Here is a 15,164-nt window from a genome sequence, read left to right as displayed (position 1 = left end):
AAAAGGTGGTAAGAAAGTGATCTTACAGTCTAGAAGAAAAAATTATCCCAGGAGTAAAGATGGCCGCTACAGGGAGAGCAAATGTGGAGAGAGAAGGAGCTGGAGGCAGATTCCTTTCCCTGCTGTGGGTGTGGGAGGCCTTTGGGAAATCTAACCCATTTCAGCAGAACACATGGGCTGCATCCAGTTGTCCCCACCCTGGGAGCCGCTCTGTGTTTTAATCTGGTTTTGTGTACCTGGTGAGACCACACTATCTTACATACCAGAGGACTCATGAGAGCAGCATTATGACTAAATCCTATCTGTGTGTTTTAAAACATAGCATTATTTCAAAGTTAAATATATATATAAGTTTCCTAAATCACAAGAAACCAGGGCTTCTTCCCCCCTTTATTGAGGTATTAAGGTGCTTTGAGCTAGATTCCTTAGGGTCACACAGCCAAGACCAGACCCTACATCTTCCCATTCCCAGCCCATTCCTGCTTCACCTCCTTTCTGTCCTCCCCTCTAAACCTGCTCTCATGAAAGTAGTTTGCACGTGCCTTTCCCTCTCACACCCCATGCCCCGTGCAGCGCCCTCTGCCTGATGAATAACCAGGTGTTCGTTCTGCAGGTGCAAAATTCCCCATCAAGTGGACGGCCCCCGAGGCAGCCCTGTACGGGAGGTTCACGATCAAGTCTGACGTGTGGTCTTTTGGAATCTTACTCACAGAGCTGGTCACCAAAGGAAGAGTGCCATACCCAGGTAAGAGCAGGGCCTCGCAGACATGGGCCTGGGATTGGAGGCTTTTTTGACACCATTTGGGGAAACTTCATCCACTTTGCTTTCTAAGCCCCATCCTCAGCTTTCTGCTGAGCTTGAGTTTGAAGAACACGGCCAGGTATTCAGCCAGAGAAAAGCAGAACTGAGACCCATCATGTATGTAGACAAGCAGCCACCATGAACTGTGTGTCAGGATTAATGTAAGTAGCAGCTGGTCTAAATGCTTCAGTCCCCTTCCAGTTCATAGAATCCCTCCTGTCTCAGTAGGAGTATGTGTCTGTGGTTCCCAGAGCAGAAATGTCACTGACAGTGCCTCTGCCCAAATGGAGTTTGCAGACATGTCTGGGAAAGAGAAAGAGAAAAGCCCCACTGCTTTTTGATTACACTGTAGCACTGACCCATGGAGTGAGCCTGGGAGGAACATGGCAGGACCTGTTCTCTCCGCAGGACCCAGCTCCAGATGGCCAAAGGGAGCAGAGGCACATGCGAAATGCAATTTAGAGCCTACTCACTGCCTGTTGCTGAACAGTCAAAACATGTGATATCAAAGCAAGTATAATGTAAAGAAATTGGAAATTCTTAGACTCTGGAATGTTTCTGGATTATCAGATTTATGCTTTCCAAAGAAACCACGAGTTTGGGTTATCCATGCTGAAATTGATTAACGTCGACAGATGGTGACATAAAGGACACCCATGCCATTTCACCTCCACGCTTTAGTGGTTATAGCACAGGGACGATCTGCTTTTTTGAAATGTTAAGGACATATTATTCAGTTACCCCTGAGTGAAGAAAGAACATAGCTCCCCCTCATTCTCTGCCTAAGAAAGGAGCTTGAAGGAAAAAAGCAAACAAACAAAAAAACAGTGATAGAAACGATAGTGAAGATTAATGAGGAATTTAGGTCTCTTGCAAATCCTGGGTTTGTAATCATATCTTTGCAGTCACAGGAGCCAGCGAAGGCAGATTAATTGGTAATCCCTTTGTGCCTTTTTTATGATTGTTTCTGGTCATCTTCAGAGAACACAGAGAGGGGCACATCAAGATAATCTCGTTCTGGGTTGGTATAGCCTTGAGACTCCTAGGAGAGCCAGGTTGACATGGAGGCAAAACTGACAAATTCCCGGTCTCTGAAGTGCCAGCACTGGGCGTTTAGAGATGCGGGTGTAAGTCAGTTTTATGGATGCTGCAGTGACTGCTGCTCCCGGCTGCACACACGGGCAGACACTCCAGGAATCGCCAACCAGCACAGAAGAAAGGGCCGCCCTGGGGGATGGAGCATAGCGTGGGTGTTTCTGAATCGCTTCTCAAAGGGGAAGATGTGCGGGTCTTGGGACGGTGAAGATGTGCAGGCATCTCTTCTTTGTTTCTTGTCTGAATTTTGAGCTGATTTCTTCCTGATCCCCCCAGGTTTATAGTCACGCTGTGTGTTAAATGCAGTCGGGGAAGAAAGGTTAATGTTGTTTGCGTTGCTGTGGAGCCTTCCCTTGCAGTAAATACAAAGCAGCTTTTTGTTACTCAGAATCTCACACAGAAACCAAGACAAAGAGGTGGAGCGGGGGTAGGGGGGCCTGGGAGAAGGAAGGCAGGTGCACGTTTCTCAGCGAGTCTTTTGTCAGGTTCGGTTTTAGCATAAAGAAAATGGCCTCATTTTACCACTTAGACTAGGATTCATTCATTCAGTGTAGCTTCAGTCACTGTGAACTGTGCCAGGCATTTTCCTCTATCAGGGAAATACTGCAAATAAGACCTTCATACTCTCAGCAAGCCTTGATTAGTACCTGCCTCAGGCTAGGCATTGTCAGCACAGTGGGCAAGTAAATAAATTTAGCCCCTGTGTTCATGGACGTTACAGTCAGATAGATAAAATATGCATCAAATCCAGGAAGAAACCAGCCTTCTTTATTCCTTGTTTATTATTAGAGGGAGTCATCCTGAAGGGATGGATTACTTGGCTTTACCTACCAAGGGGCCTAGATCTTCATTCTAATAATGGGGTCAGGGACACCTGATCCAGGTATCCACACACAGCAGGTCTGAGAGGGACTCTTCAGGCCAAATCCTGTGAGGATGGCAGAGGAGTCTGAAGTGAGAACTAGCTCCAGCAGCTCCTGCAGAGAGAGCTGTGAGCAAGTGCAGGTCTGCAGTGGGCTGTGATAACTGCCTCTAGCTCTGGAGGAGCGCTGGAGAGAGGGGCTGTGTAAGGAAGGCAAGTAAGCCAGACCTTGGAAGGCAAGCAGGGTTTCCTCAAACCCAGAAAGCGGGAAAGCATCCCAAGGCCTGGCGCGTGGGAAGGCACGTAGGCCTGGGAGGACAGTTCCAGGGACCCCAGGATGAAGCGGAGAAGATGCCACGTGCGGGAACACACCTGGAGATGTGGCTGGAAAGGTGGCCGACAGCCTGCGTTGGGGCTTCGCTGGTTGGCAGTGGTGACCAGGGAACTGTGTCCTCATTGGGGGTGTCATGAGCTGGTCCTCATTCAAAGAAAGTCACAAAAAATTGTTCCCAGGCCTGTTTCTAGCCATGGGTTCTTTCTGGGTTTTGCTTTTTAACATAGCTATAATCCTATTTAATTGGGTTTGTGAATCCAACAGAAAACTCACCTTGAGGGAGAAGCTTTTACAAGGGATTCCAGTTACAGGATTATTACCCTAACGAAGGATAATTCCTAAGGAATAAGAGGTTTCATGAAGCTTCCTTCAGATGTCACTGTGAAAGCAAAGAAGGACCTTCCTGTCTGCATTCTTGCTATTTGTTGGTATGGCAAGTCAGCCAGTGTACGCTGAGGGCTCACTTCCCAAGTTCCCATGCTGTGTCTTTGTGCCTGTTGCTGGTACCCCAGGACGGACTCCGAGTCCCGGTCCATCATGATTTCCATTCTGCATTTTGATGCAGTAGTAATGTCTCGACTGGCTAGAGTCTATTTTCAAGTAATTCTTTTTTGGAGAACAGTAGATGGTGGTACATTTTTCTGAGTCTTCCATACCTGAGAATAGCCTGCTGTTTCCTTGACACATAAGAAAGGTCCTTTGGCTGGTAGGTGAAGATGGAGGTGCAGGAGGAGGAGGTGACTTATAAATCAGTTTTATAAAAGCTTTCCGGGCATCTTTGCCCAGCGTGAAAGAAGGCCCAGAAGTGACAATCCCAGAAGGAACGTCCATTGGAGTATGTGAGGTGTGACCAAATAAAGGGCAAAGGGAGGCGGAAATGATAGAACATTGGCAAGTTGTGTGAGAGGAATGGACAAAAAAGGAAGGGAAGAGGACAATCTCAAACTGAATGAGAACCTTGAAGCTGAAGGAAAAAAAAATACTGAAATACGATGCTGAGATTAACGGGGAGGGGGGTGGAGAAAAGTTACATCACCTTACCAGATGAGGAAGGTTGCTTTCAAGATGTGTAACAAGTATGGATGCAGTTCCAAGGAAGAGCTCCATCAGTTCCCTGCTAACAGCCAGACCAGAATGCATTCTCTGCATTGCAGACTAGCTTGCTTTTCTGCAAGCAAGGGTTCAGAAGCATTCTTTACCTCAAGATTAGAACTGATTTCATACTGATGGACTGTTGTGTATGAGAAATAAAAACACTTAAGTAAAATCAGTTTTCTGGGGTTGATGCATAAAATCAGAGTTATGCATTTTTACCTGTCATTTCACCTTTAAAACTGTTCTCAAACCCTTCTTTTCCTCTCTGCTTCCAGTTTTCCCCGCCTCCCCACCACCCACCCACCATTCTACCATCGTCGCCAGCAGAGTTAGTATCCCAGAAAACACAGACCTGGTTATCTCACCCTGCTAGTTAAAAACATCCATGGCTTCCCTTTGCCTTCCAGATAAATCCTAGAAACCGTAATTTTACATAGTTCTTTATAACTCTTTTTCTGCAGTCATTCCACAAATATTTATTGCGTACCTACTACATGCCAGGTGCTGTTGCAGGCACCAGGAATACAGCAGTGAAGCAACAGACAAATGCTGCTGTCCTCATAGACTTCCATTCTTCTTTGAGGAGACAAACAATAAACAAAGATAAAGTATTAAAATATAGCTAGTAACAGCTAGGGAGAAAAATAAAACAGGGAAGGGGAGAGAGGGGAGAGTGGCAAAGGAGCACCTCACTGGTCAGTAAAGACCTGAAGGAAGCAAGAATCCAGCCAGGTGGGTATCTGGGAGCAGAGCCTTCCATCAGGGGAAGGGGAGAGTGCAGAGACCCTCCAGAACCACAGGAGGCTAGCATGGCTGGAGCAGAAGGAGCAGGAGGTCCCAGCAGCCCCAGGGGCAAATCAGATAAGGCCTTTCTAGCTCATGGTTGGAACTTTTGCTTTTACTCTTAGTGAGATGGGAAGTGAGGGGATTTGAGCGGGAGAGTGACATGATGTGACATAATTTCTCTCTTGCTGTCTTCCATCCTTCACACATTACCCAAGACACATCAAGAGATCTCTCTTGAACATGGAAGCCTGTCTTTGTGGCTCCCCTGTCTGCCTGAGAACCCTTCAAAGCCCAGCTGAACATCATCTGCTTTGGAAAGCCTTCCCCATGTCCGGACCAAATGGGGTGCTCCCTCTGCTTGCCTCCATGGCACCTAGCATATTTCTGTTGGGCCCTCTGTTTGTGTGTCTGTATTTCTCAGTAGCTTCAGAGAAGGGAGTTGCTTTGATGGGTTCCCAAGGCCCAGCACGGGTCCACCCCATAGTAGACTCTCAGTAAGTATAAGCAAATAAATGAGTGAATGAGACAGAGAAAAAAGAACTCACCTATGAGGTTTTTGAAACAAGATTTTTAAATTTAGCCCAGAGCCTGCAAAGCCTTTTAACTGTATTCCATTATCTTCACACATAGATATATATTTTCCCAGCCACAAGGTAGCCTCTGTCCTCAAAGTTGTTCTGGAAAGTTGACCCCGTGATCATTTCAAACATCATGTTCCAACACTATTCTAGGCAAAGTGTCCTGGCCATTCTGTGCCCTGGCTCTTAACTGAACAGCTGTTTTGTGGATTTGGCAGGACCTGGTAGAGCAGGAACCCTTTATTTATTTATTTTTTTTTTTTTTTTTTTTTTTTTTTTTTTTTTTGAGATGGATGAAGTCTTGCTCTGTCACCCAGACTGGAATGCAGTGGTGTGATCTCAGTTCACTGCAACCTCTGCCTCCGAGGTTCAAGTGATTCTCCTGCCTCAGTCTCCCAAGAAGCTGGGATTACAGGCACCCGCCTTCACACCCGGCTAATTTTTGCAGTTTTAGTAGAGCCAGGGTTTCGCCATGTTGGCCAGGCTGGTCTCAAACTCCTGACCACAGGTGATCCATTCTCATTGGCCTTCCAAAGTGCTGGGATTACAGGCGTGAGCCACCACGCCCGGCCAGGAACACTTTCTTAAGCAAACCACACTTATTCATTGGAAGCACTTTCAAATCATTCAACAGGTGACTTTCTTGAATACATCTAGTTGCTTGATAATGACCTGAGGAAGTAAGGGAAATTAATGAAACTGGCGGCTCTTTCCTTAAAGGATTCCAAGTGCCACTCTGGTCTTCCCGCCGCCTCAGAGACCTGAACCGTAGATACATTTTCCTCTGTGTTCAAGATAACAGCAGGAGCAGGTTTTTCGTGGGAGAGGAAAGGGTTAGGACTCTCCAGCCGGGAGGAGACTGGGAAGCCGAATGCAAGCTCTCGTCTTAGCCGAGGGTGCAGTGTCTCTCCCTGGCTCGTCCACAGCCCCTGGGGTTTTTCCTACAGCTCACGATGTTCCCTCAGAGAGGGAGCCCTGCCTGGAATGGCCAGAGGTCATGCTGTCACCTCCCCCTACAAGGTTTTTCTTGGCCAGCATGTCTGGTGAGAAGAGGAGGGAGACCAGCAGAGAATGCATGTGGAGAGGGTGGCCAGAGAGGGACTTTCGGCCCCCAGTCCTGTGTTCCAGCCCCAAGTGCTCCTTGGTCTCAGGGGTGCGGTTCCAGGGCCTTCCTCATGGGCACCCTGCCTCTCTTTTTCACTCCCTGTTTTTTTCTGGGACAAAGGCGTTCTCTATGAGACTATATTATCAACTTCAAATACAGAAATACCTGTGTATTCAGTTACATGAGTAGCTGTCTTTCTGTGTTTATTAATACAATGGGCTGAATAAAAGCCGCTGTCCTGAGGTTATCTGGCAAGATGGGGAAAGAAAAACAAAACAAGTCATTATTGTACCTTCTCAAGATAAGTTCTTTATTCTCATCCACACTCTTCCATCAGCTTCCCTCTGCCCAGAATTTTCACAATGATCCTACACTAAAACCTAACTCGGCGTCACGGTTGTTAACCAGTACGATAGCAAGGACACATGAGAATCTGTTAATACAAGCACATACGATGGCGCAGGCTCATGCTGAGCAAGCACCATTAACACCCCTCCTCCTTCCCAGCGCCAGCACAGCCCTGCTCAACAGACGTGTAAACACAGGGCCTTTTCACAGGGTTTATGCACAGAAGCAAGGGGAGCCTCAGACCCAAGGCCTCATGCGCAACGTTGTGTAATTCCCTTTGAACAGACAGCTCAGTTAGCAAAAGGAATTTGGATATCTGATAACCTAAACATCATTCCCATTGTTAAAGTGCTTAATTATTCACATGGCACAAAAACCCAGGTTTTGCAACCCATAGTCAAATCCAGATGCAAACATGGACAGATAACAGTTAAAATCCCTGACTGTACAGATATGGCCCATCTGAGACCAATATTGGGAAGCTGCACAAATGGAAAGCTATAAAACACAAACACTCTTCTTTCATAAAAGACATTTTTTCAAGTAGCTGAAAGCACAGTGAATGTTGAGGTATTTTGTTAACAAATGGATGAGCTAAGTTCAAGGGAAGTCAAGTCACTTGCTAAAAGAGGCAAAATTAGAAGTCAAGAAGTGACATCTGCTTCGGTGCTCTGCCAATGAAAGTAATTTTTATTCCTTCCCTATAGAATCTAAAAAAGACCAGGTATAGCGGCTCACAGCTGTAATTCCAGTGCTTTGGGAGGCTGAAGCATGGAGGATCGCTTGAGGCCAGAAGTTCAAGATCAGCCTGGGCAACATAGCAAGATGCTATCTCTACAAAAAAAATAAAAAATAATCAGCCAGGCATGGTGGTGCATACCTATAGTCCTAGCTACTTGGGAGACTGAAGTGTGAGGAGTATTGCTTGAGCCCAGGAGTTCGAGGCTGCAGTGAGCCATGATCATGCCACTGCACTCCAGTCTGGGTGACAGAGCAAGACCTTGTCCCTTAAAAAATTTATTTCAAAGAATCTAAAAGAAAAAAGGGAAGACTACGGAGTTCATGTACAGCTCAAAGAAGTGGAATAGGGAGGTTTAAACAAAAAGGGAAAAAAACACACAAGAATAGACACTGTTGGCACCCCTGCAGAGTCAGAGTTTGAAAGTGAGAGTTGGAAACTTGACCTCTGAGTTTGCTGGAGGAAGCCAGCAAAATGATTTAGAAAGGATAATATCATCATAAGGGCAGGAAGTGAGTACAGTCCTCTTGGCTAGAGAATCTCAGTTACAGCGTTTGGGGCAGACCAACTGGAAATGATGCTACGTCAGGGACCACGTTTGAAAGCCTAAAATCTAAGTTGACAGGAGGTGTTCCATGGAGGCTCTGGGAAAGAGGGACTCGAACGCAGACCCCCACACAGTGGACTTACTAGTCTCGCTGTGTCACCCACACTGGAGTGCAGTGGCATGATCTCAGCTTACTGCAGCCTCAACCTCCTGGGGTCAAGCAATCCTTCCACCTCAGCCTCCTGAACAGCTGGGACCACAGGTACAGGCCACCATGCCCAGCTAATTTTTGTACTTTTTGTACAGACAGGGTTTTAACATGTTGCCCACGCTGGTCTCGAACTCCTGAGCTCAAGCAATCTGCCTGCCTCAGCTTCCCAAAGTGCTGGAGGTGTTTTATGGATTGAGTACTGTTCAGTTGTACCCTATGAAAGTGACCCACCACAATGGCCTGTTTTCCTGAGCGATTCTAGAGAGGCAGCAGGAGGGGCTGGTTGCTCCCATGGGGCTCAAAGGGCGGAAGGGCAGAGGAGGAGAGGGTTGGAACAAAATTGGACAGGGGCCTCTGTGCTTGCTGGATCCCCAGCCCCGAGCCTCCTCTCTGTGGGAACCATGGGACACTCATACTGCTGGAATGTGGCTCTTCCCACAGTCAGACACCACTGGCCAGCCAGGACCTCCCCTCCTGTTGAACAGTGCTCTCCCTTGCAGCTCCCACTAGGCAACCTGGAAGGCTAAACTGTCTATGACGTTGTTTCCCTAAAATGTGCCCAGACACCATGTTTTATAAAGTTTCTGTCTCTTCTTTCTGTTAAGAAAGGAGAAAAAGGATCCCAGCTATTCAGGAGGCTGAGGCAGGGGAATTGCTTGAACCAGGGAGGTGGAGGTTGCAGTGAGCTGAGATCGTGCCATTGTACTCCAGCCTGGGCAACAGAGCAAGACTCTGTTTCAAAAACAAAAGAAAGGAGGAAAAGGAAAAACATTCCCAGTACTCTTGTCCACCTCCTCAGTTGGAAGTGCAATAAAAAGGTTCTTCTGGCTGGGCACGGTGGCTCACACCTATAATCCCAGCACTTTGGGAGGCCGAGGCAGGCAGATCACTTGAGGCCAAGAATTCAAGACCAGCCTGGCCAACATAGTGAAACCCCGTCTCTACTAAAAATACAAAAAAATTAGCCAGGTGTAGTAGCATGCACCTGTAGTCCCAGCTACTCGGGAGGCTGAGGCAGGAGAATTGCTTGAACCTGGGAAGTGGAGGCTGCAGTGAGCCGAGATCATGCCGCTGCACTCCACCCCGGATGACAGAGCCACGCTTTGCCTCAAAAAAAAAAATAAAATAAATAAAATACGAAAAGATTCTTCTCTCTAGTGTTCCCATGTCTCTCAAGACACTCTCCCAACTTCCCTGGTGCCCAAACTTGTGTTTATTCCCTTCCTATTCACTACCCTTCACCTCTCAGGTATTAGGTAAAGCCAATGTCTTCGGGAAAAGTGACTAAAAAGAGGAAATGACAGTTTTCTCTCTAACAAAAATATGAAACCATCTAAGAAGAAAAAAATGAAATAGACCCATCTTTTTGGTAGTGTGCAGAGTAAAAGCCATTTTTAAAAATTCTTAAAAAAAATGATTTTCAAAATTCGTATAGCTGAGAACACTATAGTTTAAATACAGGTTGAGTACCCCTAATCCAAAAATACAAAATCCAGAATGCACCAAAATCCGGAGCCTTTTGAGCACTGACAACACTCAAAGGAAATGCTCCGCTTACTGGTTGAGCAGCCCTATGATGCACATATTTCAAAATCCTAAAAAATCTGAAATTTAACACACTCCTGATCATAAGCATTACAGAGAAGGGACACTCACCCTGAATTAACACCATCCGTTCAATTTAGCTATTGTTTATAAAATGAAAACTAGCCTAAGCCTTGCTGAGTGGGCGTATCTTGATTGCAGTTCTTGTTGCAGAGGTACATTGTGAAGATGCCAGGCCTGCAGGTCAGCCCGTGCAGGTCCTGGTTTATGGATGGTTGGAAAAGAGCGAGTCCCATTCCAGTTGTCATTGTCAGCCAAGTGCATTGTCGAAATATCCCCCTTTCCTGGCAAAGCTGTCATTGGTATATTTCCACTTGGCCCAGTGCATGGAATTGTTTTAATATGCTTCCCATGCTTTGAGAGGTCTGCGCGGAAGAAAACATGAGAAGAGGAGTGGGGAAGAGCATAGGGGTTCAGACAGGAAAAGGGGGAGAGCGAGAAGGAGCCTGACCCTGTGGGTCTGCCAGGGCCCTGCATGGTCCACCTTATACCCTGTCCCCTGGCCTCCAAATGCCCAGGAAGCAGACTGCCTCGGAAGACGCTACATGTTGAGGTTCACATCACCAAGTCTGCTGTGTCCAAGGCTTGGACCGAGCACTGGAAAAATGACCCAGTGGCCAATTAAACTTTCCACTGGCAGACATTGGATGAAAACTTTTTTTTAAGTGAAATCTTTCCATTTGAGTAGTTTTTTAATGAAATGAAGCATGTACTGACATGCGCTCTGTGGAGAATAGGAGAATGATTAAATTCTGTGCTGCCATTTTGGATGGCGGCACTCAGAGCCAGCGTCAAGCATTAGGAGGCATTTCGGGGGCTGTAACCACCCCCAGAAGGATCTATCAGTCCCTTCTGCCTGTTTCCCCTCCAGTTCCTATGGGCTCCTGGAAGGGACAGAGACACAGGAGATTTCTGCAGGTCCAGGCTCTGTCGTTGCTGAAATATGAAACCAAGGACTGTACTGAAAGATGCGGCAAGGCAAATGCTTTGGAGAATGCCAATTCTGCTACGTGATTACACACTCTTCCTTCCTAATCTTTCTGGGCAATATGTATGAAGAAACAAAAACAGTAAATAGTGTCGTAACCATTTCAGGTTTTGTGGCCAAATGAGGTCAGTTCAGATCAGTTCTACAGTCAAGTGAGTTACAAAAACTTGATGGTGTTCAGAGCTTGTTGGATTGTGGAATTGTGGAGAAGGAAATGCTGGCCTCTGTCCGCATTTGTCTAGAGCCCAAGGAGAAGCCTGCCTTTCATTCCCGAGCAGCTCCGGTTCCTCCCTTGCTTCCAGCTCCCCCGCCCCCATCCCCCGTTTTCAGCCATTGGAGGAGGATGTAGGCTAATTAGCCACAGTGCTGCCTCTCCTTCTGCCCATGCCACTGAGGAAGTCACTGGTAAAGGCATGCATGGCACAGAGGCAGGGACCCTGACTCCTTCACCAAACCTCTCTCCCTGAAATAAGGGGTCGCCCTGACACGGGAGTGAGGTTGTTTTACGACAATTGCATTGAAGGCCTACTTCAGTACAGCAGAAATAATATATGAATTTTTATTATCTCAAGAAATGATAATGGCAGAGAATAAGAAAGCATCCTGAAAAGGTCTGGAGAGACATGCGACGCACGGGCTGTGGTTGACAGCCAGGAGGAGCCAGGATGCACTCAACTCTGCAAGTGACAACACAACCAAGAGGACTGGCAACAGACCCCAAAGTCTCAGTGTTCCCTGCCCAGGGGGACAGGCTATGTATGCTCTGGCCCAGCGCCTCTGGCTGTGCTGACAGGTTTCTAGCTAGCGGGTCACCACCTCCCCCAGAAGTAAAGGGAGCGAGCTCCATGCGTATGGTGTGTGCTCCTGCTGGCTGTAGCGCTGGGAAAGAGGGGAAGAAATCTTGGTTTCTATATGGCTTGACGTCGAGTTCTTGCTCCTGCAAATTAACCGGGTCAGACATTGGGGAGAATTCCAGATGACATCCTCACCAGCCAGGAAGCAACCAAAGCATAGCACAGCTTGACAGGGAGCTGGCAGAAGGTGATCTAACGAAAAAGGGAAGCAAAACTAGAGAACAGTGGTCGGCAATAGTTGGGAAGAGGTCAGGACATTGGCCACCCCCTAAGCATGGTAGTTCCTGTAGTGTTAAGGCGGCCAGTGTGCAGGAGGCTGCACTCTCTAAGGAGTTAACGATCTGTCTTCTGTTAGCGCTATGCAGCCCAGTGTTTCAACAGCTTCCCCAGAGTCAGGAAAACCTCAAATGATGGATGGCCTGGCTGAGGTCATCAGTAGAGATAGGCCCCGGCCGTGGTCTGTCTCCCCATCAGATTCATCGAACCTCAGGGCAGTGGGGTCACAGGGCCAGACAGTGCCCAGCCACGCTGGCATGATGGCAGATTTCCGACAGTGAGGAACTAAGAGTTGGCCCAGGCATGAGGAAAACGAATGTATGAAGTTCATAAATGGAGTGTATAAATGCTATAAACAAGAGGCAGCATGCTTTCATTCTGTGTGGATTTTTTTGTATGCTTTATTCATATATTTTTGTCAGTTTCATTGAAGTATAATTTACACACAATAAAATTCAACAATTTTAAGAATGCAGTTTATTGAGTTTTGACAAACATAAACAGTCACACCACCCCATACATAATATAGAACAGGGGTTGGCAGATCTGGCTCCCAACCTGTGTTTGTTTTGTACATTTTCAAAGGGTTGTTAAAAAGAAGAAGACAGGGATCATAGGTGACCCACAAAGCCAAAAATATTTACTGCCTGGCCTTTTACAGGAAAAGTTTGTTGACCCGTTGACCCTGACACAGAACGTTCCCATCCCACTTGGAGTTCCTTCTGGCCCCTTTGCAGGAATTCCTCCCCCCCCAGGCAGCCACTGATCTGCTTTCTATAGATGTAGTTGTGCCTTTTCTAGAATTTCGCATCAATGAAATCATACAGTATGTTGCCTTTTGTGTCTGGCTTCCTTCACTGATACTGCTTTGGAGAGTCATTCTGGATGTTTGCATGTCTCGGTTCTGCACTCCTTTATTTCTGAGTAGCATGGCAGGGTTTGATTCCTAGGGGGAATGGGGGCACTTCACGTGTTTTAGCCACCTGCAGATGCAAAGAAGAAGAAAGGGGATCTGCGTGTGCGGCGGTCAGGGCCTGGAGCCCCGGGGTGCCCACTCTCACTGCCCTTGTCTTTGCAGGCATGAACAACCGGGAGGTGCTGGAGCAGGTGGAGCGAGGCTACAGGATGCCCTGCCCGCAGGACTGCCCCATCTCTCTGCATGAGCTCATGATCCATTGCTGGAAAAAGGACCCTGAAGAACGCCCCACTTTTGAGTACTTGCAGAGCTTCCTGGAAGACTACTTTACCGCCACAGAGCCCCAGTACCAACCTGGTGAAAACCTGTAAGGCCCGGGTCTGCGGAGAGAGGCCTTGTCCCAGAGGCTGCCCCACCCCTCCCCATTAGCTTTCAATTCCGTAGCCGGCTGCTCCCCAGCAGCAGAACCGCCCAGGATCAGATTGCATGTGACTCTGAAGCTGACGAACTTCCATGGCCCTCATTAATGACACTTGTCCCCAAATCCGAACCTCCTCTGTGAAGCATTCGAGACAGAACCTTGTTATTTCTCAGACTTTGGAAAATGCATTGTATCGATGTTATGTAAAAGGCCAAACCTCTGTTCAGTGTAAATAGTTACTCCAGTGCCAACAATCCTAGTGCTTTCCTTTTTTAAAAATGCAAATCCTATGTGATTTTAACTCTGTCTTCACCTGATTCAACTAAAAAAAAAAAAAAGTATTATTTTCCAAAAGTGGCCTCTTTGTCTAAAACAATAAAATTTTTTTTCATGTTTTAACAAAAACCAATCAGGACAGGTGTTTGTTTTTGTTTTCTTTTTTATAAATATGAATATATATAATATATATGTCCCTGTACATATACAATGTGGGTGCTAATGTGGAGACTGTGGCCAGCCTGGGCCACCAAGCTATGGGACCCAGAGGGAGGATTTTACTGCAAGTCAGCGTCAAAGCACTGGTGTTATTCTGAAAACACCAGTGGCCTCATTTTTGGCTTTTGCAAAGCATGAATTTTTTCATTTGGATTGCACTTTCCTGGTTCATGACTGTACCTGTAGATGGCTGTTACTTTGACTCCTTTCAGGAACCGCCCCCCACGCTGAATGTACAAGTTCTGTTAGCAGTGTTTGCTTCAACTTACTGCCTTTTGTTCTCAAAACTTAAAAATAAGCAAGCAAATGGCTACCGAGAGAACGGGAAGATGGATACCACACAAACTTCTTGTATAAAAATATGAATGCTGAAATGTTTCAGACATTTTTAATTTAATAAACCTGTAACCACATTTAAATGATCTAAAACCCATAGCATTGTAGTCATGGCAACCTGCTAAACTTTCTCATGCAACTAAAATTTCTGGGGGAAATGAGGGTTGGGGTTGCACATTTCCCATTGTAAAATAAGTGTTTTAAATGTCCTGTACTGCTAATGAATGACTTTCTATATGTCCAGGAGTTCTCCAGTGGAATAACTATGCACTACTTTACATTTCATGGGGATGCACAAAAACAAAAAAGTATTACATTTTTAGTTGCTGTTTGTACCACCTTAAATTACATATGTTTAACACCAACAAATCAAAAATCCTATTTCTATTGAGTTTTTAATACTGACTAGCAACTCAAGTCTTAATTCCTTTCTTGTTGTGATTCATTTGTGAGTTTACATTTCTAAATTGTTTAACTTTCTTAATTTAGTAATTAAAAAGAAAGCATTTTACATTTGAATTTTTTTTTTTTGTTTATTTGTTTAAATCATGGAAGGTACTCGTAGTTCTGTGGTACATCGGTCCCACACCAGATGGTATGGAGCCACCTGTGAATTTAGCCTTTGTGTGATGATTTGCAAATGACAGAAACATTCAGAACATCTGGAGAGTTCTTTTCCCTCTAGAAAGGGTAGGCTCTCGACCAGCTATTTCAGAGGATCATGAAAGCAAACATAGGCATACCTTACCATTTGAATTTATCAGACATTTT

At 46.2% G+C, this 15,164-nt stretch overlaps 1 protein-coding gene across 8 annotated transcripts in view; it reads left to right on the top strand.

The window, feature by feature from the left end:
* FYN (FYN proto-oncogene, Src family tyrosine kinase) overlaps window positions 1–14,479 on the top strand; it is a 210,226-nt gene extending 195,747 nt beyond the window's left edge. For all 8 annotated transcript variants that reach the window (XM_033234320.1, XM_033234326.1, XM_033234325.1 and 5 more), the window contains 2 exons: window positions 614–745; window positions 13,304–14,479. In XM_033234320.1, coding sequence (XP_033090211.1) covers window positions 614–745; window positions 13,304–13,512 — 341 coding nt within the window. In that variant the 3' untranslated portion in view covers window positions 13,513–14,479. The remainder of the gene's footprint in view (window positions 1–613; window positions 746–13,303) is intronic.
* The last annotated feature ends 685 nt before the right edge of the window (window positions 14,480–15,164 follow it).

The sequence above is a fragment of the Trachypithecus francoisi genome, unplaced genomic scaffold, assembly GCF_009764315.1.
Source record: "Trachypithecus francoisi isolate TF-2019V2 unplaced genomic scaffold, Tfra_2.0 Lachesis_group15, whole genome shotgun sequence".
In the NCBI taxonomy this organism is placed as follows: domain Eukaryota; kingdom Metazoa; phylum Chordata; class Mammalia; order Primates; family Cercopithecidae; genus Trachypithecus; species Trachypithecus francoisi.
This window is presented reverse-complemented; position numbering and strand designations above follow the sequence as displayed.